The sequence below is a fragment of the Zingiber officinale genome, chromosome 5A (genome assembly GCF_018446385.1).
Source record: "Zingiber officinale cultivar Zhangliang chromosome 5A, Zo_v1.1, whole genome shotgun sequence".
In the NCBI taxonomy this organism is placed as follows: Eukaryota; Viridiplantae; Streptophyta; class Magnoliopsida; order Zingiberales; family Zingiberaceae; genus Zingiber; species Zingiber officinale.
The window spans coordinates 131,983,462-132,010,525 of NC_055994.1; the positions used below are offsets into that span (position 1 = coordinate 131,983,462).

The following is a 27,064-nucleotide window of genomic DNA, read 5'->3' on the forward strand; positions in this document are numbered from 1 at the left end:
TCAGCCATTCGAAGCATTTAATGAGCGCATGCTCAGCCTTAATGTCGAAGATTGGCGCAGATTACGAGGAGATTCAAGGAATGTTGCTGTTGCCTACAAGGCCATCCCTGCTGTCAGCCGAGCGGAGGATAATGGTACGAAGGCGCCGCTCGGCTAGATTCGCAGTCCAGTCAGTCGGACTAATCGCCTCCTTCGACTAGACTTGAAGGGGAGGCAAGTGATCCGGCGGTAAGAACAGGGGACCCCTGTTGTGGGAAGTCAACGTCACGTGGAAGTTAAAGGGCAGATGGCCGACCGGATAAGGGTGGGTCGAACGCCCGGACGGCCCACGGTGTCTAAATGATGGCAAAAGGTGCCCCGGCGGGAGTCGGGGTTTCGACGCTCGCTGAACAGGATCATAGGGCCGAGCGGATGACACGCTCGGTCGAAGACATAAGGTAGCATACTGCGAACAGTCCCCACATAGCACATTATCGAGGATCTCCCAAGCATACTAGTGCATATGGAGGGCCGGACGTGATGTGAGTGCCGGCCGGGCGGACGGGAGGTGAGTGCCGACCGGCCGGACGCCACGGCATGGAGTAGGGAGAGAAGGACAAGGAACATCTTCTGACAGCTGTCATGCTCTAGGACTAGGCCGTACTCCAAACCTTATGACAGGGGGTTCCGCTGTCCCATCGAAGACGTGCTTGGACTGTAGCAGTATGGGGTCAGGTAAGCTCACTGACAGGTCTTTACTGGGGTATGGGCTGAGGACACGTGTACACCTCGGTATGTGTGCACCCGCTTCTCCACAACCCTATATAAAGACCCTCATCTTTCGTCGGAGGTACGCATTCTACGATTCTTGGAGCCACTTTCTTGTTGAGCTTAGCCTGACTTGAGCGTCGGAGGGTCGTCGCCGGGAACCCCTTCCCGGCCCGACTTCCTTGCAGGTTCGTCGGAGGACCATACGACCGGTCGGAGATCCACGTCAGGCAAGCTTCATTAATTAGCGCTCCTAAACCTAACCCGACTACATCAGCCGATTGAGGAGGTCGAGCGATTGGACATGTTGTGTCTTTACAGCTAAGGGAGAGAACAAGTGAAGACAGAGTTGTGGAGGACGTCCCATAAGGTCGAGCTAACGACCTCCCTAAGTGATGACCGGTCAGCCTAATATGGGCCCCATATACTTGCTAAGTTGTACTATTTTGAAACTTTGTGCTATAAAAGACAAAGAATATCCTACAAGCAAATCGTGCTTTATAAGCTTCAAGCCTGTTAAATCATAGAGATTTGCGTGCTCGTTTAAGGAAAGGTACAGAGACACTTTTCGACTTGTCCTTAAAAAAGAATCTCTATTTACATGTGAAGGTATGCGATGATATAGTTCTCTACACACACTTTACTATAATGTTTATTATTCATCTACTCAACTTGATCATTGGCTTAAGCATCAGAAGGTTAACACCGAAAACTCGCTCTCTGATCTGACATTAACATTCTCTGTATTGCATAGGATAATGTAAAATCTTCACTTGGTTAATGACAGAGACATGCCCCTAGCTGACCGACTTTACCACTTTTGGACAAGATCAATCATCGTATAAATAAATATTTTTTTTTCAAAATGAACGAGTACATTTCTATTATTAAGTTCTATAACCAATCAAATAAGTTTAAAATAAAAATATTTTAAATAATTAAATAAATTTAAATTGAGAGGTCTGTAACATAAAAAAAAAAAAAAAGAAATAAAGTCTTTGAATAATTATTTCAATGACATTTTAGGTTCGATTTAACTCAACTCGATAATCTTTGTTAAATAAAATTAAACACTATAAAACTCAGCTGGGCTCTCGTAACCCTACTCCTTTGTCCTTGTCATGTTCGACTCATGCAACCTTTTATCCATCGTCAGTCAGCGTCTCATGAATCTCCTTCCAAAGTGGGTGTGCCTCGTCTCCCATCAGAAACTTCGATCCATTAATCTAAACAAAACTCGAACCAGGTGACTTGGCGATGCCCTTGTTCTTCATGAGGGCTCTGGCCTGTATCACACCGTCCCATCTGCTTGCTCTTGCGTACATGTTCGACAACAGCACGTAGTTGCCACCGTGCAGCGGCTCTGAATCCATTAGCTTCGCCATCACTCTTTCTCCGAGCTCCAAGTTGTTATGGACTGCACAAGCTGTTAACAAGGTCCTGAACAAGATTGGATTAGGCTTCATAGGCATGCATTCGAGCACTTCTTTAGCCTCCTCGAGCAGACCTGATCGACCTAACAGATCCACCAAACATCCATAGTGCTCCGTCTTTGGATCGATTCCGAAATCCTTCTTCATTCTATGGAACAGTCTCTGCCCCTCATCGACCAATCCAGAATGGGCACAAGCGTTCATGACGACCACAAAGGTCACCTCGTCGACCCCAACGCCCTCTCTGGTCATTCTGTCGAACAACTCAACTGCATGCTGGCCGCGACCATGAACAGAGAGCCCTCGAATCATTGCGTTGTAGCAGAGCGTGTCTTTGTGCGGAAATGAAGAGAACACTTGCTCGGCCAGATCTACTCGTCCGCATTTGGAGTACATATCGATCAAAGCCGTGGCCACGAACTGGTTCACAGTCAAATGGTTGAGTTTCATGTATGCATGCGCCCAAATTCCCTGCCCTAGAGCGCCCAGATCGCCGCAAGCGCCGATCACTGCCACGAGCGTGATCTCGTTAGGGCGAAAAGGAGAGGAAAGCTGCAAATTTCGGAAGAGGAACAGGCTCTGCATGCGGGGGTCAGCATCCCCTCCGTCGCCGGAGGAGCGAGCGTACGCCGAGATGATGCAATTCCACGCGGGCAAGTCGGGGTCCTTGATGCGGTCGAATATGCGCCGGCAAGATGCCACATTTCCGCAGCGGGAGTAGAAGCTGAGCAACGCGGCGGAGACGAAGTGGTCGACGGCGTCGGGGTCGAGGAACTTGACGACGTGGGCATGAAGGGCGCGGCCGGAGGGGTAGAAGGAAGAGCCAGCTGCGGCGCAAGCCTTGAGCAGGGAGGGAAAAGTGTGACCGTTGGGCTTGGCCGTGCGGAGGCGGAGGAAGAGGTGGGAGTACAGGGCGAGGGCGAGGTGTGCGCGGCCGGCGTCGGCAAGGGAAGACACGAGAGTGTTTGGGAGGAAAGGCGAGGAGGCGAAGCGGAGGAGGGCCGCGGCGTGGGGGAGGGAAGGAGAGGGGGGAGGGAGGGAGGAGAGGAGGAGGAGGAGGCGGGAGAGGGGGTAGGTGTGGGAGGCGAGGCCGGTGGCGATGAACTGGCCGTGGATTTGGTTGAAGGCGGAGAGGGTTCTGGGGCAGCTCTCCAAGAAGCGGAAGAAGGGATGGTGCCGGCAGTTTTGGGGCGAGGTTGGAATGCAAACCTTCCCCGGCGATCTCATCCACTGGATCGTGGAGGTGTACGACGAGAGTCTTTTTAAAATATTTTTTAAGTGCCTTTTACCGATAATTAAAAAAAAAAAATCCAACCAAAGTGCACGTCGTATCTTCCAACACTCCAAACAGCAAATCCTCCACCTTCCTTATCGCCGATGCTTGTTTTTTTTCTCACTCCAAACCCTTGCAAAAATCTAAAATTAACCGCCGCTCTCCTACACCCACAGATCGAAAATGGAGCTCTTTTCTCCGCTCCATGGCCTCTCATCCGTCGACCTCTCCTTCTCCACTTCCCTTTCTCCTCTCCCCTTTCGCTCCTACGTCAGGTCCCGCCGGACGACTACCCGTCGCCGGGCTCTCGCCATCGCCAGCACGCCCGTGCCAGAAGCTCCCCCAAATAGTCCCCAGCGCCTCCTCCGTGAGCTCGCCGAGCGCAAGAAGGTCGCTTTCCCCAAGAAGAAGGTTCCTCCACGCCGATTCATCCTCAAACCTCCGCTCGACGATGCGAAGCTCACCCAGCGCTTCCTCAACAGCCCTCAGTTGTCCCTCAAGTCCCTGCCGCTTCTTAGCTCCTGCCTTCCTTCCGCCCGCCTTAACAATGCTGACCGCACTTGGATAGACGAGTACCTCCTCGAGGCCAAGCAGGCCCTGGGGTACCCCCTCGACTCGTCCGACCAACTTGACGATGGGAATCCAGCCAAGCAGTTTGACACACTGCTGTACCTAGCGTTCCAGCACCCGGCGCCAGACTGCCAGCGTGCCAATGCCAAGCACGTCAGGAACGGACACTCCAGACTCAGCTTCCTGGGGCAGTACGTGCTTGAGCTTGCATTCGCTGAGTATTTCCTGCAACGTTATCCACGAGAATCGCCTGCGCCAATGAGGGAGATGGTTTTTGAACTGATAGGAAAGAGGAATCTTCCCAAATGGATTAAAGCAGCTAGCTTGCACAACCTGGTGTTTCCTTATGATGATATGGATAAAATGATTCGCAAGGATAAGGAACCTCCAGCGAAGTAAGTCTTGTTTAGTTATCGTTTTTTTAATGCTCATTTTCCCCCGTCAAAACTAAAGCAGCACTTAATAATTAGTTTGTGTAGAAAATGGATCCAGGAGTCTAAAACCAGAAATTATGTATTAGTTCCACAGCCTAAATGAATGTAAATGAATGTTTATTATAGTCATAATAGTCCTAATCTCAGCCCTAAAATTCCACTAGTTCTCATCTATGTTTATCCCAAATAAAATGTATTCAAGACTAGTAATTGAATTAGGTATTGAGTATATTGACAGTATAATCTAATAGAAGTAGAGAATGCTTATTTGAAGTCATAATAGTCTTTAATCTCATCCATAGAGCTCCACTCATTTCCATGTAATTTCTACCATCAGAGCCTAGCGACTCACATCCACATGGCTGCTCAAGAAAAAAGTACGTGATATCAAGAAGTAGGATAAACAAAATAGAACAGTTTTTAATATAAGTATTTCAGAGATGTGGCTTGATAATCCTTGCAGGATTTAAAAAAACTTTAGATTCCTTTCTGAGGCTTCACATTTTAACATCTGAGGCTTCCTTAATAATATCTTGTTTCTCTAGAGAAGATCCTTGAGCTTTGTTCATGTTTCAATTTCCTCCCCATCAAAATCTTGTGGTAGGATTGACAAATTTTGCAAGTCAATGGATAACTCCACTATGTAGACATTGGAGTTGACTTATTCAACACATCCCATTGTGTGCGTGTGTTATGTTGTACAATTCACCTTGTTGTGTTCAACAGAGTGGTTTGGTGAGGGATGTTTTTGTCATTTTAGTGATTAAAAAATATTGATGTAGCAGGACATACTAATCTTTTGGCAGGCTTTAGAAGTTTAGAACAAATACCAGCTTGATGGATGTTTATACGTGTGTAGTTTGATTAGTACAGATGCAAGATTAACACTAAGCAAAAACTTGAAATTGGAGATCGGATTCTCTTATACAAAAGGCAAACTATAACATGAGCCTTGAAGTCAGACAATAGAGATGTATTAAGCATAGAATATACTGAAAAGGTTAGTCAACCGATAAAATGATTGATTTCAGTTATAATGATGACATTTCTTTTTTGCATATTAAGTTTTCTGTAGGATTTCAAATAATTGAAGAAGGATATGCTATTATTCAAACTCCAAGACTTATGCCCTTTGTCTACTGCCAAGTCATCAAATCAGCTAATATCTCAACTAGTAAAGTCTTAAGACCTTTCTAACCTACAGAAGAATCATATTGTGCACTCTTTAAGGCCCATTCTAGCGAAGCTTGGTTAGGGCTATTGGTTCATCCACTGTAGTTCAAAAGCTGATTCAACATGGTCAGCAAAAGATGTTCTAGTTCCTTGTCTGAGAGACTTTTCCAATCCAAATTAAGTTGTTCTAAGATAATTTGAAGCTAATATACTAAGTAGAGGAAATTAAGCAAAGATTAATTTAACTTCGTTTTTAATTCAACAAGAGAACAATTTGGTAGATGGGTCAAAGCATACTTTGACATATTGATGTAACAATTACCTTTTCCATTCTGATATCAGGAAAATATCTCTTTAAAAGAGATAATAATAAGAGAGGTTTTAGCATTGCAAAGATTGATTTCAAAAGGACGAAGCCAAAATACTTATTCAGATTCTCTAAAACTAGTTTAGTACTTACCATCTCTGAAATTGCTTTGCTAAGCAATAGGTAAAAGTGCATTTAGAATGTGTTTCTTACTAAAAATAAAATAGTGATAATACATAAACCATATACTAAAAATAAACTAATGATAAATCATACATGATCGTTGATATGATCCTCCTTGTGTCCCTATCCCCCTTCCCTGCTTTTAATGAGTAGTGTTCTAAATGGCAGCCGAGGGCACCGCCTTGGCGGGAGGTGGACATCAATCGCACTGCCTTTGCCTGAGACAGTGTTTTAGGCGGTAACGCACCTCCTTCCGCCACCGCCATGCTTGGAACCGTCGTCGCCATTTCATCACCGCGATGCGTCGCGTGAGCTAGGATGCGTCGTCCAAGCCCAGCGATAGGCTCAGAAGCGTTGCCCGAGCCCGGGCGATGGGCCCGGACGCACTGTGCAGTCTTGGCGATGCTTCCTGACTTGTCGCGTGGTCCCAGCGACACGTCAGATTTGTCGCTTGGCCGAAACAGGGTACGCAGGTAAGTTGTAAGTTAGAGTTTAATTAAATAACTTTAGGTTAATAATTTTAATCAACTCCCAACATTGAGATAATTTAAATAAACTTAATTAATTCCTAGTAAAATTATCTCATTAATATTAGTTTAATAGATCTATTCATTGAACATTTGCCATAGTTTTAATGCTGGCTGATAACCTAACACAACCCTTAATAACCTAAGCATAACTTTACTCTTTACTTCTTTTGATGGATAAATGGTCTCAACTATGACCGCTTAGTGGAAGAAAAATCAATATTGTTATTTTTTCTGAAGGCGGATTATTTTTGGAAGTTTTGTGGGGGCGATTGATATTACTACATATAATGTGTATTGTCTTTTTTTTTCAGGTCTGTATTTTGGGCATTGTTTGGAGCCATATATTTGTGTTTTGGTATGCCTGAAGTATATCGTGTACTATTTGAGGCATTTGGTATGGACCCAGAAGATGAAAGCTGTCAACCAAAATTGAGGCGGCAATTGGAAGATGTTGATTATGTCTCGGCGGAGTTTGAGAACAAACAAATTAGCTGGCAAGATATGGCTTCATACAGGGCATGCCACTGTTGTTGATTATTTCAAGTGCATTATTTTACTGATCATTCATGCTGTTCCATGTTCATAACATCTCATTATATCTTTAATTTTTAAGAATCTTGAAAAATCATTGATTATGCCATTTTGTCGTGTTCCATACAGCCTCCACAAGATGCTCTTTTTGCCCATCCAAGGCTTTTTAGAGCATGTGTACCACCAGGTATGCATCGATTTCGAGGGAATATCTGGGACTTTGACAGTAGGCCTAAAATCATGGAAGCATTGGGATATCCTTTGTTCATGAATGATCGAATTCCAGAAGTCGCTGAGGCAAGGAATATTGAACTTGGCCTTGGTCTTCAGGTAACCCCTGAATATTCTGTTTTGATTTTGTAGGACCCATTGGCAGCTGTATAGTTTATACTTGTTTGAATTTGATTGACTATGAAATTATTAACTATTCATGGTTCTGGTGTTTTGGATCATCTGTATAATTTTCTTTTGAACCCCCTTCTACTGTTACGTCTGGGCGCAATACTGCCTTTGTCCAGGGTCCATTGGCATACATATGATGTTTAGATCTCCCAATGTTTCATCTATTTGTGTCATGTCAAGCAAGCATCATGAGCTGTAGGACATTGATTTAACTAGATAAGATCTAACTATTTCTTATTTGTGAAAACTTAGATAATATGTACCATGTTACAGAGTTACAATGGAGGAAAATGCTATGTCCTTTAGTTATGCTCCTGACACTTTGAGCCAACCAGTTCCATGGCTAATATATCGCTCACATGATAAAATATGAAGAAAAAATACTTTAATAAGGGCAGCCCGGTGCACGAAGCTCCCGCCATGCGAGGTCCCGGGGAAGGATCCATTGTATGCAGCCTTACCTTGCTTTTTGCAAGAGGTTGTTTCCAGGATTCGAACCCGTGACCTTTTGATCATATGGCAACAACTTTACCGTTGCGCCAAGGCTCACTTCATGAAGAAAAATTACTTTCAGCAATGAAAATTATAAGCTTACTGCAAGTACATATTGCAGGATCATTTAAGTTGGTATGTCATGGTAAAGCCTTTAAGCAGAGAGATTTTGATTTAAAAAGCTTAGCACTCAACTTCTTCCTTTTCCCATGAACCTTAAACCTTAAATCTAATGCATATTAGTTTGATTTACTTCAAATCAATTTTCATGAGGATGATTTAATTCCTTGCTGTGATACTTTCTTTGTCCACCAGTGTCTTTGCGGTTGACTGCCCCTTAAACTTCACCCTTCCAACAAAAACCTGATGAAACTGGCGCTATTCTCAAAGGCCACCTTGTTTCTTCTACTTCTAGTTCCTTGCAACAATTTCTCATTGAATGACACAATCGGCCATATTTTTTTGTCACTTGGATCAACTTCAAGTGGATCTTAATCACTAGTGTCTCTCACATCACCCTCTGAACTGCGGTTCTTTTGTACAGGAGAAAAATGATGGAGAACCATATTGATTTGTAAGGGACTTCAGGAAAATGTATTCTAGGTGCAAAAATAAGCAGACAGTGTATTAGAACAACCAAAAGTATGCACATTTTTAGTGCATGGAACTCCAAAATATTGCACGAGAGACCTAAATGATTGCGTGGACTTCGTTGATTGCATTAGAACTCACAGACTATATGGTTCATTAAAGGATGTGGTAGTTTAAGATTTTAATATTTTTTTGGGAATGTTTTAGAGTCCAGGAAACATATATTGTACTTTTATCTCAAACTACTTTCCTCTTTCCTTCCTCACATCTTGTCTAATTCCTATTCCAATTTCTCTTTCCCTACTAAGTTCTACACCATGTTGTCTTTTGGTGCATTGGTATCTTGAAAGTAATTAACTGAAATATTGGAAGGAGATTCGATCAGTTAATAGCTTCGCTTCTTTGTGGACAAATTTGTCCTCCTAATTCTTCTACTGTTTTCTCTAATTCACTTGTCAGTGATATGATTAAAATCCTAATGGATCATAAAGTACAAACTTTCTTTATGCTGCCAAAAGGTAGATCAAACCTGCTCTTATTGCCATTTTTTCCTGTCTTTTAATTCCCAATCACAACCTTGACAAATCAAATTTCATTTCCATTTACTCGAAATTTATTGAAGTTGCCCACTTTGGCAGAAACCTTTCTCTCCTATTAGTAGTTATTTTCCCTGAGTTCTGAGACAACATTATCATATTCACTTCTATCTAGGAAAATGAAATCAGGCAGGGTAGAGTGTTTTCAAGTAAGACCAAGGAAGACCAGTATGAAGGAAAAAAAATCTCAACACTCTTATTTTCATTGGTGCAGTCATCCTGAGAAATCTATGTGTAGAACTAACTTACCCTTGGACGTCGGTTCTGGCATAATTTACTAGTGATTTATTAGCGATGTGCTCTAACTTGTCATGCTCGTGCCGGACTACATATGATTCCTCTCAGAATTACATCATTTTATTCCCTTATCCAGTGTTGTCTCAATAGCTAAAGCTACATTTTGCTAGTTGTTTGGTCGAGTACTGGTTATTATATCATCTGGAGCAATCATGGAAAGAAAGAAATATGATCTCACTACAGCACCTTTATGACTCCATCAGAATAGGCTACATTTGGAAAAGCTGAAATAAGTATAATGATGCCACCTGATTATAGCCTCTGTATGAGTACTTTGAGACAAATATTTTGGTGGAAATTTGCTGTCATACTTTTCCAATGAGAGTAGAAACAAAGATTTCGCATGTAGTCGATAGGTTTGTTAAAAATTCCATAGAAGAATTCAAGTCAAACATAGTTAATGACAAATATCTGTTAGACAGATCAATAGGACTGGACTAAGCTACCTTGCAACTTCTTCACTGAATCAGATCCGTTTCTTTTTTATTAGGAATGTTTTCTTTATCAATGTTGCCTGAAGCTGTTCTTCCTCATTTCCTTGTATAAAAATTATTAAGATTTTTCTCGCTCTCTTGCTATTGATAAATCAACACGCTACTATTTTGGTTTTTCATTAGGTTACAAATATCTTGGTTTCGTACGAACCTGCAATTATTCTGTCATCCAGTTTTAACACAATTTAGCATATGGCAGTTGGCATTTTTACACTCATCCAAATACAAGTTCGAGCATCCAAGATTTTGTCTAGAACGGTTGGAATATGTTGGGCAAAAGATTCAGGTACAACTTCTATCATGAAACTGACCCTTGGTCATTATTTCCTTGATGCTGTTTTTCCGGTAGTATCAAACATCCATTTTGGCTTCTATTAAAAGGAAAGATGAAATCTTTTTAACAATAACAATTGGAATTTGATGAAATAATTGGGTAATTTGGGGAAATATATTCAACCAATTCCCATCCTTTTACCAACTAACATCCAAGAAGATTTTATAAGAAGATTTCATTTTTTTATCTCTTCTTCAGGATCTCGTGATGGCAGAAAGATTGCTAATGAAGCATCTTGATGCCCCCGGAAGATGGATACAAGAAAGGCACCGGCGCACATTAATGAACAAGTTCTGCGGCCGATACTTGAGGGATCGGCACCTTCATCACTTCATCATTTACGGAGAGTCGGTTCAAGATAAGTTTGAGCACAACCGGAGGCTGAGAAATCCTGCATCGACTGCAGTCCAGCAAGCCATACACGGGCTTGCGTATACCATCTACGGCAAACCGGATGTGAGGCGCTTGATGTTTCAAGTGTTTGATTTCGAGCAAATCCAGCCAAAGGCTGTGTGAATACAAGCATACCCATTTTTTTTTCGAGTTACCTTCAATATGCCAAATCAATCGTATCGCCAATGCATCAACTTCCCCATTGTAATGCAACTGAGGCTTCAAAATCCCCAACAAGAAATCGATGATATGATTAGCAAAGGTTCTGAAGATTATCATCTGTAAAATGGGAGAGACCTCTTCGAACCTGTTGCTGTTGCCCTCCGATCATCACCGGCGTTCTTGTGTGCTAGCATTGATCTGGAATTCCAGAGTAGAAGATTGGATCATCTTGAAGTCACGGATCCTATCTTTTCCGACCGAAACAACTCAGCCGAGATATTCTTGTTGTTTCAATCCAGTCGAATTGACTGACCTTCGATTCCTGTTCCGAGCCATTGCGACAGTGGGCGGTGGTCCACTCATTCTGCTGCCTTGCACATGCGGCCAGTCCCAGTCCAGTCCCAGTCTGCGCACAAGAGGCGTCCAGCTACTCCCAGGCGAATCGAGAGAGCTTTCAGATTTGCCAGTGAAGAGCGAGCGCGCTGTTATGGAAAGGGAAACAACTGGATGACACATAAAAGTGGTTCCTTTCATCCCTTTCTCTCTCTACGCTGTTGAATCTTTTTCTTTTCTCAGTCATCTTTGCTTTGTAGCAGCCTACAGGTCCGTTGATTGATCTGGTGTGGAGCATTTCCGCTTCTCTTGCTTTATCGTCTCATCTCGATTTGTTCGCCCAATTTGGCTTATTTTTTCCATGTAATCGCGCGCCGTACGCTTGTCTCCTCTCGATCTGGGAGGTCGATTTCTGCAGCCGGCACATCGGGCTCCATTCGTCGGAGCCAGTTCTTGGTCAAAGACTCGGCCTTTGTCTGATCGTCCTCGTCTTCGTTTGGCATGCGAGGTTGGCAACGTGCCGTGCCGGGATGAGGGAAAGTGAAGGTGAGTGAGTATTTCGCTGGAGGGGAATGTATTAGGGTTCCTTGGCGATAGCCTCACCGGCGAACGATGGCAACCGACGTACGGCCACGAGATCCGAGCATTCAGCCCCCCATGGTACCCCTGGCAACCCTCATCGGCCGGGAGATCCGAGGCGGCAAGTCTCAGAAGCCATCCATTAAGTATGGCCACGCCGGTTTCGCTAAGAGGGGGGAAGATTACTTCCTTCTGAGGCCCGTCTGCTTCCGGGCTCCTGGCGACCCCGCGTCCTTGTTCTCGGTGTTCGCGGTATCCTCTTCTCCTTTTCGTCTTGGGCTTCCGCAGTTTCCTTTCGTTTGACAGCAGCTAGTGGGCAGATCTTTGACGGGCACAATGGAGCTTCTGCTGCTGTGTTTGCAAAAGAGCACCTTTTGGATCACGTCATGAGCACGATTCCTCAGGGAATTGGTAGAGAAGAGTGGCTTGAAGCCCTTCCTCGGGCACTTGTTGCTGGTTTTGTTAAGGCAGACACCGAGTTCCAGCGCAAAGGCAATATTTTCTTCGTCTGGTTTCTTAATTCTGTGCTCTTGACCAATCTTAAACTAAGCCTTGTTTGTTCCTCCAGGGGAGACTTCTGGGACAACGGCGACACTCGTTGTCATCGATGGTTGGACTGTGACGGTTGCATCTGTAGGTGATTCTCGCTGCATACTGGATTCACTGGATGGCGTAGTTTCGTTGCTAACGGTCGACCATAGACTGGAAGAGAATGTTGAGGAGAGAGAACGTGTTACTGCCAGTGGTGGGGAGGTTGGAAGACTTAACCTTTGTGGAGGGAAAGAGGTAAAGGATCACCAAAAAAAAATTCCTGCATTGTTTCAATATTAGCAAAAGCTTGTGCCCCATATTATCAGATCCATCTGATGCTGCTCTCAGATTGGGCCACTCCGATGCTGGCCTGGCGGGCTATGCCTTTCGAGGTCGATTGGAGATACAGATGTAGGCGAGTTCATTGTCCCAATTCCTCATGTGAAGCAAGTGAAGGTGAAGGTTGCTGAGTCTAGTTATTCATAGTTATCCTGTTATTTGAACTAATTTGCGTTAGATTGTTGGGTGATCAGCTTTCAGCTGCTGGAGGACGGTTAATAATTGCTTCTGACGGCATTTGGGACGCTCTTCCATCTGAGCTAGCTGCCAAAGCTTGCCGAGGACTTCCTGCAGAACTTGCTGCGAAGCTTGTTGTCAAGGTGATCACAAATGTAACCAATTTGTCTCTATTGATTTGGTTACAATTTTCCTTCCTCAGGACCACTTGAAGAATGCTTGTTTGATCAACTTGATTAGGAAGCTTTACGAAAAAGTGGGCTAAAAGATGACACAACTTGCCTAGTTGTTGATATCATTCCACCAGATTGTACATTTGTACAACCTTCAATATTAAAGCAGCAAAACAAGTTCAGATCCCTCCTTTTCGGGAAGAAGTCGAAGAATGGTGCTGGTAAACCTACCAAACTGTCTTCTGTTGGAGCTGTGGAGGAATTGTTTGAGGAAGGGTCGGCTATGCTGGAAGAAAGGTACTACTGTGGTCACACTTTGATTATCTGCCATTAGTATTTCACTTGACCAGTCATGCTTTGATATATCTTAACTTCTAGATTTTACCTTCACGTTGTTGTGCATTTTATTTTAGTTAGATTATCCACTTTTTAAAAAGTGGTTAATATGCTGTACCTGGACGCATGTGATGCTTGATTGCATCACATGTCTGCATATGCAAATGCACTCAGATATTATCATATTAACTTAAAGTTTAATCAGTGCATCTCAATCAAGTTAGCCTATTATATCAGTCTGAAGTATATGTTTAGGAATAGTTCATATGTAATGATTATTGATCCTGTTTGAAAGTCGAGGAGACGGAAAGCTGGGGATGTGGCGCTCACGCTGGCCTCCTGTGGACTCCGTGTGAACCTGCAACACAGACTACGACAGTGCCGAGTCAGGGAAGGGGTCTCCGACGTTGGCCCTCTGACATTCAAATTAGTCACCGGCGATGAAATGGAAAGCGGAGCAACAAGAAGACTATAGCACAAATAGTGAATATCGCATACCTCCGCTGATACTTGGACCCCCCTTTATATAGAGCTCTGGTAGCGCGCGTGCACGCTTCCCAAGGCGAGTACGCTCCTCAAAGCTTTCTCTGAAAAGACTTGTCAGTAAAAGTGTCACACAGTACCTTAACAGGCCGAGCATATCTCTGAAGTGATAGTGGAAGTTTTCGCCGTACGATTTTCTGGCAGCCCATACCCGGTGTCGGCGACATCAACTCCCAAAAGGATATCACGGGATATCATCAGGAGTGTACTGCTAGGCCGAGTGGGTTGGCTGCTTGACTTGAATTTCGCCGCCCTGGTGTCCCGTCTGATCGGTCAGAACCTCGCTGTTCCTCGGTGTGTCTGCTCGACCGAAGGTCCACTGTGTTATTGCTGAAGCTTGCTGTCAGGCTGAGCGGGGTAGCCGCTCGGCTGAAACCTGTTGCTAGGTCGAGCGGGATAGCCGTTCGGCCGAAGTTGAACTCTGCACACATCGATCTCTGTTGTCTGGCCGAGCGGAGTAGTCACTCGGCTCGGCTTCTGCACATTGTCTCCCTTGAGCGTCGGTTGTTCGATTGCTCCTCGTGTCGAAGGCGACGGCGGGTCGGAGCCTTCTCCCCGGATGGGGCATACTTAGCCCGACCCACTGATGCCATCTATACGTTGACCGCCTTGACTTTGACCTCCACCGTGGCAGCGGGATGGGGCCCTTCATCATCACCGCATCAATTATCAATCTCTTTATTTAAAAAATATTATATTTGAAAAAAAATAGAAGTTAATTGAAAATGATGTGATGTATATTGATGGCTAACATAAACAGAGGTTAACTTGGATCAGGCTTCATGTGGACATCTAGAACCAACCTAACACTTTCTCAAGTTGTACAATCTAAAGGAGACGATGCAAATTAATTAGGAAGGTTTTTTATTAATTAAAGTTGACCTGCAATGGAGACCTCTTGGTGTTGGGTTCTGCATGAGGCAGTGAGAGTTGCCTTTGGAGGAAGAGTGTGTTGCTGCAACTCGTGGATTGAATTTGGTCGGATTTGTGGTGATCTGATGGAAACATGGATTCACAGAGAGATGTGCAATGCTAGAATGATGAGAAGGATAAACGATCTTGATTGATGTGGATCAAATGCAATAGCATGTGGAAGAGAAGGCAGATGTGGTAGAGAGCATGGGCGGTGGCTGAAGGAAAATCACCGACAAGCCAAACTAGGAATTATTATAATATTTGATGTAATTTTGAGATGAACAAAAATCACAGAGGAAAAGCAAACTGCATTAAGTGATTCAGAGTTTATTAACTAAAAAGATGAACTAACCAGAGCAATTGGGGGCCTCTTTTAAAAGCCCCAACCATAGACAATTCTCCTTAAAACTTGGTAATAAATCTAACCATACAAACGTGGGAAATAAATAGCCATCCTGGAATAGTGTATTCCTCTAAATAACAATTTAAGCTGCTTGGTTTGCTACGAATGAGCCAAAATAAATTCTTACAAATTCTCATAATTTTTAAAGCCCATAAAAGTTTGAAACTTCATTTTCAAAATTAAAACATTCTACTTTGAGACATAAAATTTAAAACTCCCTAATTAATCTACATCATGAGTCCTGAATCATGAATTCTAGTGAATGTTTGATGAAGATATTGATCACGCTCAGGTTTGAGATACTGCAACGCTATTAAACAACTGAGAGGCTTGGTGTTGCAATGCCTTAGCTTAGACGAAGCTATCACTTGATCTGTTTCAATAAGAGTAATTTTCTTTTTTATCAATCCCTTAAAACTGAAGGCACGAACATAATGAAATGAAAACATAATGCCCACGTGCTGTAAAACAACTTAAGGAATTAGTTTAGCTTGCAACCAATTGTCCCATTAACCTTAGATTAGCACATCAATAAAAAGAGAGGACAAAGGTAGAAAGGATAAAGTAAAACAAGGATGAAGATAAATCTTAGGCATACAACATACACTGAGGAAAACAAAAGCACTTGAGGGTTCTGAAGGAAACTCAACCCTTTATTGAAAGCAACAATTTGAGAACATGACATTTTCTCTGGTTAGGTCTTCATTGGAGATGGATAACAAAGCTTGACCCTTTCTTGGAAGTAGCAAATTGCAAATGAAACCTTTCTTCTGATTGTGTTTTCAAGATGGATAAGCACAATTAGACCTTTTGTTGAAGTAGCAAATTGGGAACATGACCTTTTCTTTGTTTAGGTCTTTGTTGGATATTACAGAATGTGCTGAAAGAAGAAAGGAAACAAAAAAAAATGCTTGGTAGTGCAGGAACCAGCCTAAGGAGGTCGATGTAGAACAGACTGGAATACAAACACAAGGAGCAAGTTATACCCAAGTACTATCATCGTGATGCAAAAAGAACAGCAGAGGTTGGATTTGCACAGTTAGCAAGAGGAAGCAGGGACTGGAACTTCTTGTGAGATGGAAGAATCTTTGCAAGGAACTTGAGGTTGCAGTCAGGTGTAAGTGGAGAGAATGCAATAAGGGTGGCGAGATCAAGAAGGAAAGAATATGGAAGCGAAATGAGTTGACTGGCATCATGAATCACAGGGCTAATAAGCAATGCAGACATTGGATGGTGCCAGTTGAAGGATATTCAACTGTCAATGATGAATATGTTGCTTTAGGGTCGAATTTGGAGGTTCTACATCGAAGCACTTAATTCAGTGGCATGGGAAACTTGTCCTCATGTCGCTTGCGCTCTTGCATATGATTGTTCAACTGTGCTGGGCCAAGGAGGGGAGTACACTAGCCTTATTGATGGTCTGTATCTCCCTTTATTATACTTGGCAGCTATATTTGCACCAATAGCTGGTTGGTCCAACAGCACAGCCATAGGTTCACAACTGATGCCCATGACTGCTAACCACTCTTGCTACAGGCTGCTCAACTCCAACAACAACCATACAGGAGGTTGGATCTGGTCTCAACAATATGTCATGAGTTGCAGTGCTTGAAATTCCAGAAGTGGGTGGTGCTACTTTTGTCCCTCCTAACCTTGGTTCCTATTTGTAATGGTCTGGATGAAGGAGACTACAGTCTACAGGGAAGGCTATCCAGCAAGTGGTGAACCAGATGGATGCTGTGTAGCCTCAGTTCTGAGTTTTCGATGGGGGTGGTAATTCAAATCAATGGGTCATAAATTAATCATGTTCCTTGTCTACAACACATTTACCTTTAGATAATCCATTTAATAAGCTGGTCAAATCTTTTGATAGAACATGCACAATTTTAAACCTATTGATTAATATGTTTTGTTGCATACATATCAGTAGTATTTTTTTAGTACCAACTGCAATATGCCCGTCAACTGAATATATGCCACTATATATATGCCTTGTAAAGCCATGGTTTGAAGCATTTCTAGTGTATCACCGAGAGACCGAATGTGTTTCTAATCGTGTTTTGAAGTTTACAAGTTTACGTGCTAAAAATCATTCATCGTTCATAAACGATCCGATACAATTTAGTATGAGGCATCATTTCTATTGTTGTCCACCTCGCATCTCTTTTATTACTGCCAATCTTTTCTGAATGGAGCCATGCTTAATATATAGAAATAGCAAAATTTGCAATTTAGACATAACTTGGTCTTTTCTAATGCCATTCTGTACACAGACTGGGAAAGAACATCTCGTCGATGGAGAACTCAGGGAATCAACGCTGTGCTATTTGCCAGGCAGACCAAGTACAAGATGACGATCAATTAGTTCATTCCAGTGATTCTTTTCCTGCAACATCAAGGCCGTGGGAGGGTCCATACCTCTGCCATGATTGCCGGAGAAAGAAAGACGCCATGGAGGGAAAACGGCCTCGCAAATCAACGATGTCAAGGTGAAACACAGCGTGGAGCCAAGTTAATCTCTAGTAAATGTATAATGGGCAAGGCGAATAATCTGTCAGGCTGATGCTCCGAGTTGGTTGCCTAATTGTTGTTTGGACTGTAAAATGTGTGATATCTCGGGTTGCGATCGTTTGAAGATTAACCAATGCCGATATTTGTATGGTGGACCAGTACTGATGCAATCCCTATTTCTCAACAAATGACTTCTTTGTACTCGAGCCTCAAGTAAAATTGCAAAGAGTTGTACTGTTCTATTGTGATTGAGGAAAAGAATTACACAAAGTGCAAACTCTATCATAATTCTGATTGAGAAAAAGATGTCTAATTATTGAATAATTATTGCATAACGAATAGAAAGGCTTCATTTTTATAAATTTCTGTGATATGCACCACAAAATAAGCATTAATGAAATAAATAATAATTAAATTCAAAATAGTACCTAAAAGTGACATTTCATCCTCAAATAGATTGTTCGGTATTATTATTTTTTTTTATCACGTATATTAAATCTTGAATCAATAAACTAGTTATATCAATACTGTAGTTGCTAAAATATTATAGCAATTATATCTACGTAGTTCAACTATCGTAATTATAGTAATTACTATTTCATAATTATTATCACATGAATGTTATTAAACAAAATAAGTTAGTATTGTAATAACTATGAACTATAACTATTATAACTATAATTAGCTATTATAATATTATAGCAAGTTATAAGAGTATCCATGTCAGTTTCCCAATCCAAAATGTATAATTTAAGGTAAAAAAGTTACTTTATTAAATTTAGATATCTAATTTTCAATATATCATATATCAGCTTCTTTATTTCTTCTTTCTCCTCTATAATGTTTAGGGAATGGAATCCATTCTCTAAATTTAGAAAAGCATTGTTCATAAATACATAATTTAGAGAATGGATAGGGTAGCTTATTCAAAAATTTTTTAACTACCTTATTTAAAATTTAAGGTAAAATTTTTGAATAGTGTATCTGATGTGGATGCTCTTGTAATTACTAAATATAGACATGCCATGTTATGTGCATATAATTAATCGATGGATTTAAAATTTAATATGTGCGATAAGAAATAATAATGTCTTAAGCTACGTTTGGTTGGGTGTAATGTAATTGAGCTTGTAATGTAATCAAATGTGTAATGTAATGTAATCTTGATTACATTACTACGTTTGGTAATGAAATATATGTAATCTTTGATTACAAAGATGATTACATTTTTTTATTTGGTGTCAATTATTTTTATAAGGAATGGAATTCTTATTATTATAAAATGACAAAAATATCCTACGACTTCTATCGGCAGGCGCTACATCTCTGTCGGAGCTTGCGGTGACCGCTGCCGTCGGTCTCTGGCCGCCGCCGGTCGTCGGCCATCGTCGGCAGCCGCCGGGGGGTAGTGGTGGACGGTGGCGGTGGTGGGCGGTGGCAGTGGCGGCGGGCAAAGATGGGCGGCGACAACTAGGGGTATATTTGATATTCAAATTTTTATTAAAAGGTGACCTCGTAATGTAATCGGATTACAATGTGTTTCTTTTGTAATCCAGATTACAAAACTTCATTATATTTTATAATCCAGATTACATTACATTACAAGTTAAAAATGAAACCAAATAAAATAATCAATCTTGTAATATAATCTGGATTATATTACAAGGTAAATTACATCCTACTAAACGCAGCTAGTGTTTTCGAGATAATTATATCATTTTAACATGTTGACGGTTAGATGCCCTTTTAAAATAAAATACAGATGTCACTTTAATGATTAAAAAAAAACAGGGATGCTCTTTTATTTTTCCTTTAAAATTATATCATTTTTTTTCTAGTTTCTCAAAAATAAAAAAAATAAAAAAAAAATCAGGACCAGATAGGAAGAAATTTACCTTAATGATATTCAGACTGATGCGTGCCGTCGTACTGCACTCTCGCGTGATTGGCTTCCGGTTACTAAAACTGACCAGTTCCTCGGCAGCTGGTCAACGCCGCCTTCTCCATCTCTCTCGCGATCGCCATGGCCGCGGCTCCGCCTCATCTCCTCGTTTCTTTCTTGCTCTCCTTCTCCCTCGCGCTCCCCCTCGTCGCCGCCGAATGCTTCACCTCCATCTACAGCTTCGGCGACTCCCTGGCCGACACCGGCAACGCCATCCGCCTCGGCTCCCTGGGCGGCCCCACCGGGAACCTCCCCTACGGACGCACCTTCTTCCAGCGCCCCACCGGCCGCTTCTCCGACGGCCGCCTCATGATCGACTTTATCGGTACGTCTTTCGCAACCATTTTATCCCATTTGTTCCCTAGAATGTCGATCGAAAACTTTCACGGAAAGAGGAATGTTGGCTAAATGTTTGATTTGCGCTCTCGGATTGTGCAGCGCAAGGATTGGGGTTGCCTCTGGTGCCGCCGTATCTCGGCGGAGGGAGCGGCGAGGATTTCCGGAAAGGGGTTAACTTCGCGGTCGCTGGAGCCACTGCGCTCGATCTGTCCTTCTTTAGAGCCAAGGGGATTCAAGCTACCTGGACCGACAGATCCTTGCATGTGCAGATCGGGTTGTTCAAGCAATTGCTGCCTTCGATTTTTCCTGGTCACGGTATGCCTATGCTTATGGTTATGTGAGTTGAATACTAGATACATGAATCCTCTTTATCTTTTTATGATTGTGACAAATCCATCTTACTATTTGACTCACCCATCGTCTATAATTGACTTCATGACAAAATTATCCCCTTGTTCCTAGTGTTGCATCCAACTTTTGGGCCATGTTTGCTTAACATTGATTAGGGGAAAAAGAGAATAAGAATGATAAAAAAAAAATTGTTTTTTTTTACATTGTCTAAGTTATGCTGACATGAAACTTGAGCTAGGCTTTAGTTTGATTAGGTGTTGTGTCATGACATCCACTGAACAAAGGTTGAATGGAAAACAGTATTTGCCTAAAAGAAAAGAAAAATTGATTGTTGATAAGATAAGACAGATTTGCTGTGAATGAGAGAATTACCAAAAGTAGAGAAAGTTTATGAAGACAAATATAGTTTTATTTTACCTTGCAAAAATGGATTGAGATTCAGTTGGCTAAGGTCATAGCTCGAAGAGATATTTAGACAGATTTTAATTTCATTGAAAATATAATTTTTCTGTTAGCTATATTAGCCAAGAACTATATGAAAAGAGGCTCTTTAAATTGTGAATCTTGTGTATGTTATGCCAGATCCGAAAGATGTATTGAATAGTTCATTAATCTTGATGGGAGAGATTGGTGGGAATGACTACAACCATCCATTCTTCCAACGAAGAACAGTGGAGGAAATAAGAAGCTTTGTTCCTGACGTAATTGGTTCAATTAGTTCAGCGATCAATGTGAGGCCTCTGCTTATGATTATTGTTTTACTTCTAGTTCTTAGATTAATGTTCTTGATCTTTAATGAAATCTCTTTTCTCATTGGAGTAGGAGTTAATCAGTCTTGGGGCAAAGACAATGTTGGTTCCGGGAAACTTCCCGATTGGATGTGTGCCTGTGTATTTAGATATCTACAAGACTGAGAATGTTGAATACTATGAGTCAGAAACAAGCTGCATCAAATGGTTGAATGAGCTCTCTCAGTACCATAACCGCTTGCTCAAGGAGGAGTTGGATCGGCTTCGGAAGCTTCATCCACAAGTGAAGATTATTTATGCTAATTACTATGATGCCATGCTAAGCTTCTTCCGCGCTCCACATGTCTTCGGTGTGTGTCTCTCTCGCTCCTATCAGACAAAAGATAAATATTACTAATCATCTTTCAGTTGTTTTTAGTGAAGTTTACTGACCATGTTTTAAGTTCTTGACATATTGTGCACAATAGTTTTTCAGACGCTAGCCCGGGACTTTGATGCTTTAGAATCTATTGGAAGATGTCATAGAACTTCTTGTCGTTAGGTCTAACTTGGAATAAGATTGTCTTAGTACCTATAACAATGTGAAACTAGATTATTCATCATCTGATAAAATATGAGGATGCATTTTGAGTCTAATGCAACCTCTGACACTTGTTAATCTAGCCAAATTTTGATTGGTAGCAAATCTAGCATGCTGTTTGAACTCCATTTCTCTTCAATAGCGAAAATGGCTGTACCGAGAGAAATATCTGAAAGTTATCTGCATAAATTATGTTTTGATCAGCAGCTTTTAAGTTTTATGAGTTACTTAAAGTCAATGTGACTTAGGAAAACAAAACTGATACAACTTTAGATCCAGTTCCTTTCAGCGCAGGGATGTCCCAGGAAAGTTTAATGCGTGCTCAAAAGAACACGACGACTCTATGACAGAATCCTGATTTATCGATATCTTTGTGATTGTAGGATTTAAGTTTCCTCTACGTGCATGCTGCGGAAGCGATGGCCCATATGGCGTCAACCCAAATGCTGCTTGTGGCCACATAAATGCAAAGGTTTGCAGTGATCCATCTCGCTCAGTCTCCTGGGATGGCATTCACCTGACCGAGGCAGCTTATGGAGCAATTGCAAATAGCTTATTAGAAGGACCACATGCTGACCCTCCCTTAAAGCAGGCATGCTTAGGCATCCAACTGAATGATGTTTATGACTTCTAGCCGGTTTATTGTCAAGGCTATTCTCATTCTTCGCTGGCTGAGGATGCTACTGCCGAGCATTTGTTTCTCCATAGGGGCTGACTAGTTTCCTAAATCTTGTTCAGCAGAGAATGGATGATGGAATGACTCGAACTGATTCAAGGTGCCTCTGCTGTGTTAGCATTGCCTTGTTAACGAATGCTATTAGCTTTTGAATCTAATGACCCATAAGATTCATGCAATATAATAAATGCAAAAAATACTTTTGTAGTTTCCATTTTCTGATGGTCGTACAACACTGATTTTAAACTGTATTGAAACCTCAATCATCAGCTCGAGTAGAAGCAATCTTAATATATAATTTTAAGTCTCATGTGTAAATCATTGCGTTCAATCTGCGGTTCCTTCAAACATTTTCAATTCCAAGTATTAATGGACGAAAATGCATTCACCGTGCACATATTAAACCTACTTGTTTAATTAAGCTGACAGTGGTCGATCTTGAAGGTTACACAGATGCATTCACCGTGCAAGAGAGCCAAGGAAAACAGGAGATTCAAGGTTCTTTATTTCCTCTTTTGCGTGGCTGCCGCTATTTCATCAATTTTTACTTCTTAGAACGGAACACAATAAATAAGGGCAATATGCTACTTTCAAATCACAGGAATCAACTCTCTTAGCAGTAAGAAATACATTGAAATATATCGAGTCATATGTAGTCGATCTTATCTGATTTCATAAGAAATTGTCTAAGTAGTAAAACTCTCACCTGTAACATAATGCCCTAGATCATATATTATCATCAATTTAACAATTCTGTTTGAGCAACAATCAATATCGATATTCCCAAAAGCATCAGGTCATCAGCATTTGAAGCCATGGCAAACGGACAGGATAATGATCAGAATTAGGGCGATAATGATCGCCAAAACAATCAGCTTAATCTTCATGTTCTGTAGCCACATTTTCCTTCTCATTTTTGTTCCTTGCTGCCTGAAATCTTGTGCCTGACCACAAATCACAGGACAAATGAGAATTAAAACCATGGAATGACAGTGCTGAAACTTCAAATCAAGCAACATGTGCTGCCACTGCCAATCGTTACCTGGGAGCGAAGGTTTTCAGTTTTATCAACTAGCAGTTCAATTTTCTCACCACGATCAAGCACCTATGATCAGTAGAGACCGAAATAAATATCTAGAACAATATGGCAACTTGGAATGTTTGATTTCTGTTATCAGTTTGGAGTGTTTAACAGCGATATTTCCTACCTTCTCAATATTCTCCATCATGACTCCTTTTACTTCAGAAACTTGAGCTTTCACTTTTGCCAGCTTGCTGATCTCCTCAGGGTTGTCCACACAGTATTGCATGTGCTCTTTAAGCTTGGACCTGAGATGTAAATGAAAGTCAGTGGTTCTAGTTAACTATGCTTGAGCAAAAGCCCATATTTAGTTGGCTAGACTAAAAAGGTACCCGAACTCTCGGTTTAAACTGTTGGCTGCAGCTGTTGCAGCTTTTCCTCCTCCATATCTTTTAGTGAAGTCCTCCTTAACTCTCTCAAGGAAAGCAATGGGAATTTGCCTGCCAGCTGCCTCAACTGCAACTACACAATATGCTGCAAAATTGATGTCTGATATCAGATCATAGTAGTAAGCCAGCTCATGGGCAATGCGAGGTATATCCGTATATGGACAAATATGTCAAGTACAATTAGATTGGTCAGTGAATAAAAATTTAGGCAATCCAAGAAAAAAAGATAGACTCCATCCGCTCTGTCACAAGTAGCAAATATTACATCAAAAAGGCATTTGCTGGAATATCACAGATGAGTAAAATTGACAGGTTTGTTTGCAAGATCCCTAGAAAAGATAGGAAAACCCACAACTCTTTACGTCAACAAGCATAGGTTACAGTGCCCTTACTGATATGAAGCTTGTATCAACTAAAAAAGCACCAGTTTATGAAAACAAAAATGCATTATCAACTTAGTACATATATAGTATGTAAACCAGACAAAATTATAAAAAGTTTCTCATTTGCAATCCACAGAAAAAAAAAGCTAAGTGAAACAAAAAAACAAAACCAAGATATCCCATTACATCAAATATCAGTTAATGTCGCTGAGACTGAATTGAGAAATTTAAGGAATTCACAACAACATCAATTACTTAATAATGGGGAAGGATGAACGGAAGTGGCTAACAAAATCTCCCATTGATATAATGGGATTAAGATTATAGGGAAAATAGATTGAATAGAGATATTTAGCTGACAAAGATTGATATAATTTTGTATGAACATTCTTGTTATTGATAGATGACCAAATACATGAGATTTACCTATTTAGGGAACAAAATTTGCTTACAGTAGTATCATATAAGTTCTTGTCATAATCACATATTGGCATAACATGTCTCCGGCTATATATACTAAAATCCAAATTTCTCAATAGAAATTGTCAAATTTTCCGTTATACTATAATTATCCTTCCATACTCCACTCCTTGTAGTCGAAAACCTAGTTAGAAAAACAATGTCAGGATGGGTAGTGGAAACTGGAAATATGACGTGCATTGTTTGGGAAAATAGTTTATGGGGCTGCCAACTATAAATACTTGGAACAAAGTTCCTCAATGGCAATAGTCAATCATTCAAGTATAATTATGTCTAGATACTCAACATTCCTTGCAATCCAAACATAGTTCATAAAAACAAATTCAGGATAGGTATTGAACACTTTAAATATGATCTGCAATGTTTCGTAAAGAAGTTTAGAATAGGAATTGGACACAAGGAATGGATCAACATTGTTTTCCAAAAAGCAGTTTACCGGGATGCATTTCTATAAGCACTAGTGCTTTGCATTGCATATTCTATATGTTGATTATCATGAATTGAAGATATAGATGCAATGTATATGCATAGACTAGGCACATAAGAGATAATGAACCACATTGTGCATAATTCACAAAATTCAATTCAAATCTTCAATCCACCTAAATTATTCTAATTTACTACATTCAAATACATATATTATTTTGATGAATAGATTGTGCATGAACATGATAAATTATCCAGTTAATATTCTGTTTTTTTTAGGAAAAAAAAAGAATCAACAAAGTGATAGGAATAAGATTTAAATAAAGTGTAGAAACAATAAGAGGTCTTAAACTCTATTTTTTTCAATAAAAAAATACATAATAGCAAGCAACTTGATTTAAATGAGAGTATAAATGATTCTGATGGTTTTGAGGAATCAATAAGGAAAATGATAATGGCATCATTTCCTCAAACGATTCTTAAGAATACTAATGAGTGCTTACATATTATTTTGTAGTTTTCAGCATATGCGCAATTAGATCACAGAAACTTAGTCATAGTGATCTATAATAAATATCTTAGTCATAGAGATCTATGATAAATATCTAATTGGATGGAGATTTCAATCATTTTTGAAGCACATCCAAAATTCAAGTGAAAGTGGCCTCTTCTTTGCCAATTGATTATATTAGCATTAATTAAACATAAACTGTATTATTAAATCTCTTTCATATATTCCTAAAGATCAAGCTGAACTAATAAACTAACTGGATCTAGAGATATTAGATAAGTGACTGCATATGCATGTGTGCTGCAGCGAACCATTTCATAAGTGTATTATGGCTAAAGCAATCACATAGATTGCTTTGTAAAATGATTGTATAGATAAATTGCACAATTTTACATTAAAATGAGTGAAAATACACACATCACGGAGTAGAAGAATTAATAATTGTTTCTCTACCGCAAAAAAGGAGAAAAAACAATTAGCTTCATGAGAGATAAAGGCAGGTAAAGTGCAATTATACAAAAAGAACATGTAGCAGCTAGAGATATTTATGCTGTATGCCAAAAATTTCACTCCACAAAACTGTTCTATAGATCTTTTAGCTCATTGATAGCTATGACCGCTACTAGCATCTCAACAATATCCAGAGAAAAGGGCCAAAGTTGAACATCTCATCCAATTTTCTCTGAACTAGTTAAATTTCTTTCTACCGCATAATAATAATACTAAGGCCACCCTTCATTACTTTGAGATGCATCTTAAGATCAATTGTTTCTTCCCCCACCTAATCGTATGAGTCAAAGGATTCCAAGCCATACATAAGGAAGCAACCAATGTAATCCGTTATTCTTCCCCAAATACCAAAAGAATGTAACTAAAAAACCTAATTCCTCAAAATTTACCATCAATCATCGGAATCTGACTAGGAAGTCAACCCAAAAATTCAAGATGAACACAACAAGGCATAAACAGTCAAACAAGAACAGATCAGATCGAGCTACAAACTTAAAGTCAAAATAACCACAGAATGAAACGCAAGGGCAGGAGCTCACTGTAGCCGTCCTCAACGAGGTAGTTGAATGTGTGACCGTCGCAGTTGTAGGTGAACTTGTTGTTGGCGGCGGGAAGTTTCTGGAGGCACTGGGAGGCGATGCTGGTGAAATTTCCGGTGAACTCGGTGTACTCCGACAGGATCACCGTCCCCCGCGCGACGAAGCTGTAGATGAGAGTCTGCTGCCCCATCTGAACTCCTTACGCTCGCAGGAGGAAGCCCTAACGCTAGATCTGGTGGAGGAAGCTCAAAGGTAGAAGAACGCAATAAAGCTGAGAAGAGAAGAGGAGATCGTTCCACTTTTGGCTCCTCCTTAAGCAGTGAAGC

At 40.9% G+C, this 27,064-nt stretch overlaps 4 protein-coding genes and 1 pseudogene across 7 annotated transcripts; 3 read left to right on the forward strand and 2 right to left on the reverse strand.

The window, feature by feature from the left end:
* Positions 1 to 1,707: 1,707 nt before the first annotated feature.
* Positions 1,708 to 3,423, reverse strand: LOC121981863 (annotated as a pseudogene).
* LOC121981861 (ribonuclease III domain-containing protein RNC1, chloroplastic-like) lies at positions 3,415 to 18,070 on the forward strand. Of its 4 annotated transcripts, XM_042534618.1 has the most exons (11): positions 3,415 to 4,418; positions 6,962 to 7,166; positions 7,311 to 7,511; positions 10,253 to 10,339; positions 10,586 to 12,106; positions 12,175 to 12,346; positions 12,423 to 12,640; positions 12,734 to 12,841; positions 12,919 to 13,044; positions 13,142 to 13,371; positions 17,545 to 18,070. In XM_042534618.1, the coding sequence occupies exons 1-5, from the start codon at positions 3,637 to 3,639 to the stop codon at positions 10,901 to 10,903; spliced, it is 1,593 nt and encodes a 530-aa protein (XP_042390552.1). In that variant the 5' UTR covers positions 3,415 to 3,636; the 3' UTR covers positions 10,904 to 12,106; positions 12,175 to 12,346; positions 12,423 to 12,640; positions 12,734 to 12,841; positions 12,919 to 13,044; positions 13,142 to 13,371; positions 17,545 to 18,070. The 4 variants fall into 4 exon arrangements, with proteins under 4 accessions (XP_042390552.1, XP_042390553.1, XP_042390554.1 ...); XM_042534619.1 differs by lacking the exons at positions 3,415 to 4,418; positions 12,175 to 12,346; positions 12,423 to 12,640; ... (2 more) ...; positions 13,142 to 13,371; positions 17,545 to 18,070 and adding an exon at positions 6,319 to 6,593 and having other exon boundaries at positions 10,586 to 10,974; XM_042534620.1 differs by lacking the exons at positions 3,415 to 4,418; positions 12,175 to 12,346; positions 12,423 to 12,640; ... (2 more) ...; positions 13,142 to 13,371; positions 17,545 to 18,070 and adding an exon at positions 6,328 to 6,593 and having other exon boundaries at positions 6,962 to 7,193; positions 10,586 to 10,974.
* Positions 11,933 to 16,883, forward strand: LOC121980030 (probable protein phosphatase 2C 33). The gene is made up of 8 exons (XM_042532002.1): positions 11,933 to 12,106; positions 12,175 to 12,346; positions 12,423 to 12,640; positions 12,712 to 12,800; positions 12,903 to 13,044; positions 13,142 to 13,371; positions 16,291 to 16,504; positions 16,554 to 16,883. Exons 1-8 carry the CDS (start codon positions 11,933 to 11,935, stop codon positions 16,881 to 16,883), a joined length of 1,569 nt encoding a protein of 522 aa, XP_042387936.1.
* A 1,625-nt stretch (positions 18,071 to 19,695) lies between the features above and the next one.
* Positions 19,696 to 22,633, forward strand: LOC121981864 (GDSL esterase/lipase At1g28600-like). Its single transcript, XM_042534623.1, has 5 exons — positions 19,696 to 20,049; positions 20,163 to 20,378; positions 20,997 to 21,145; positions 21,237 to 21,513; positions 22,127 to 22,633. The coding sequence occupies exons 1-5, from the start codon at positions 19,806 to 19,808 to the stop codon at positions 22,375 to 22,377; spliced, it is 1,137 nt and encodes a 378-aa protein (XP_042390557.1). The 5' UTR covers positions 19,696 to 19,805; the 3' UTR covers positions 22,378 to 22,633.
* Positions 22,634 to 23,032: 399 nt separating this feature from the next.
* Positions 23,033 to 27,064, reverse strand: LOC121981866 (vesicle-associated membrane protein 721). The gene is made up of 5 exons (XM_042534625.1): positions 26,739 to 27,064; positions 23,833 to 23,974; positions 23,628 to 23,748; positions 23,462 to 23,524; positions 23,033 to 23,363 (listed from the first exon to the last, which is right to left on the reverse strand). Exons 1-5 carry the CDS (start codon positions 26,926 to 26,928, stop codon positions 23,220 to 23,222), a joined length of 660 nt encoding a protein of 219 aa, XP_042390559.1. The 5' UTR covers positions 26,929 to 27,064; the 3' UTR covers positions 23,033 to 23,219.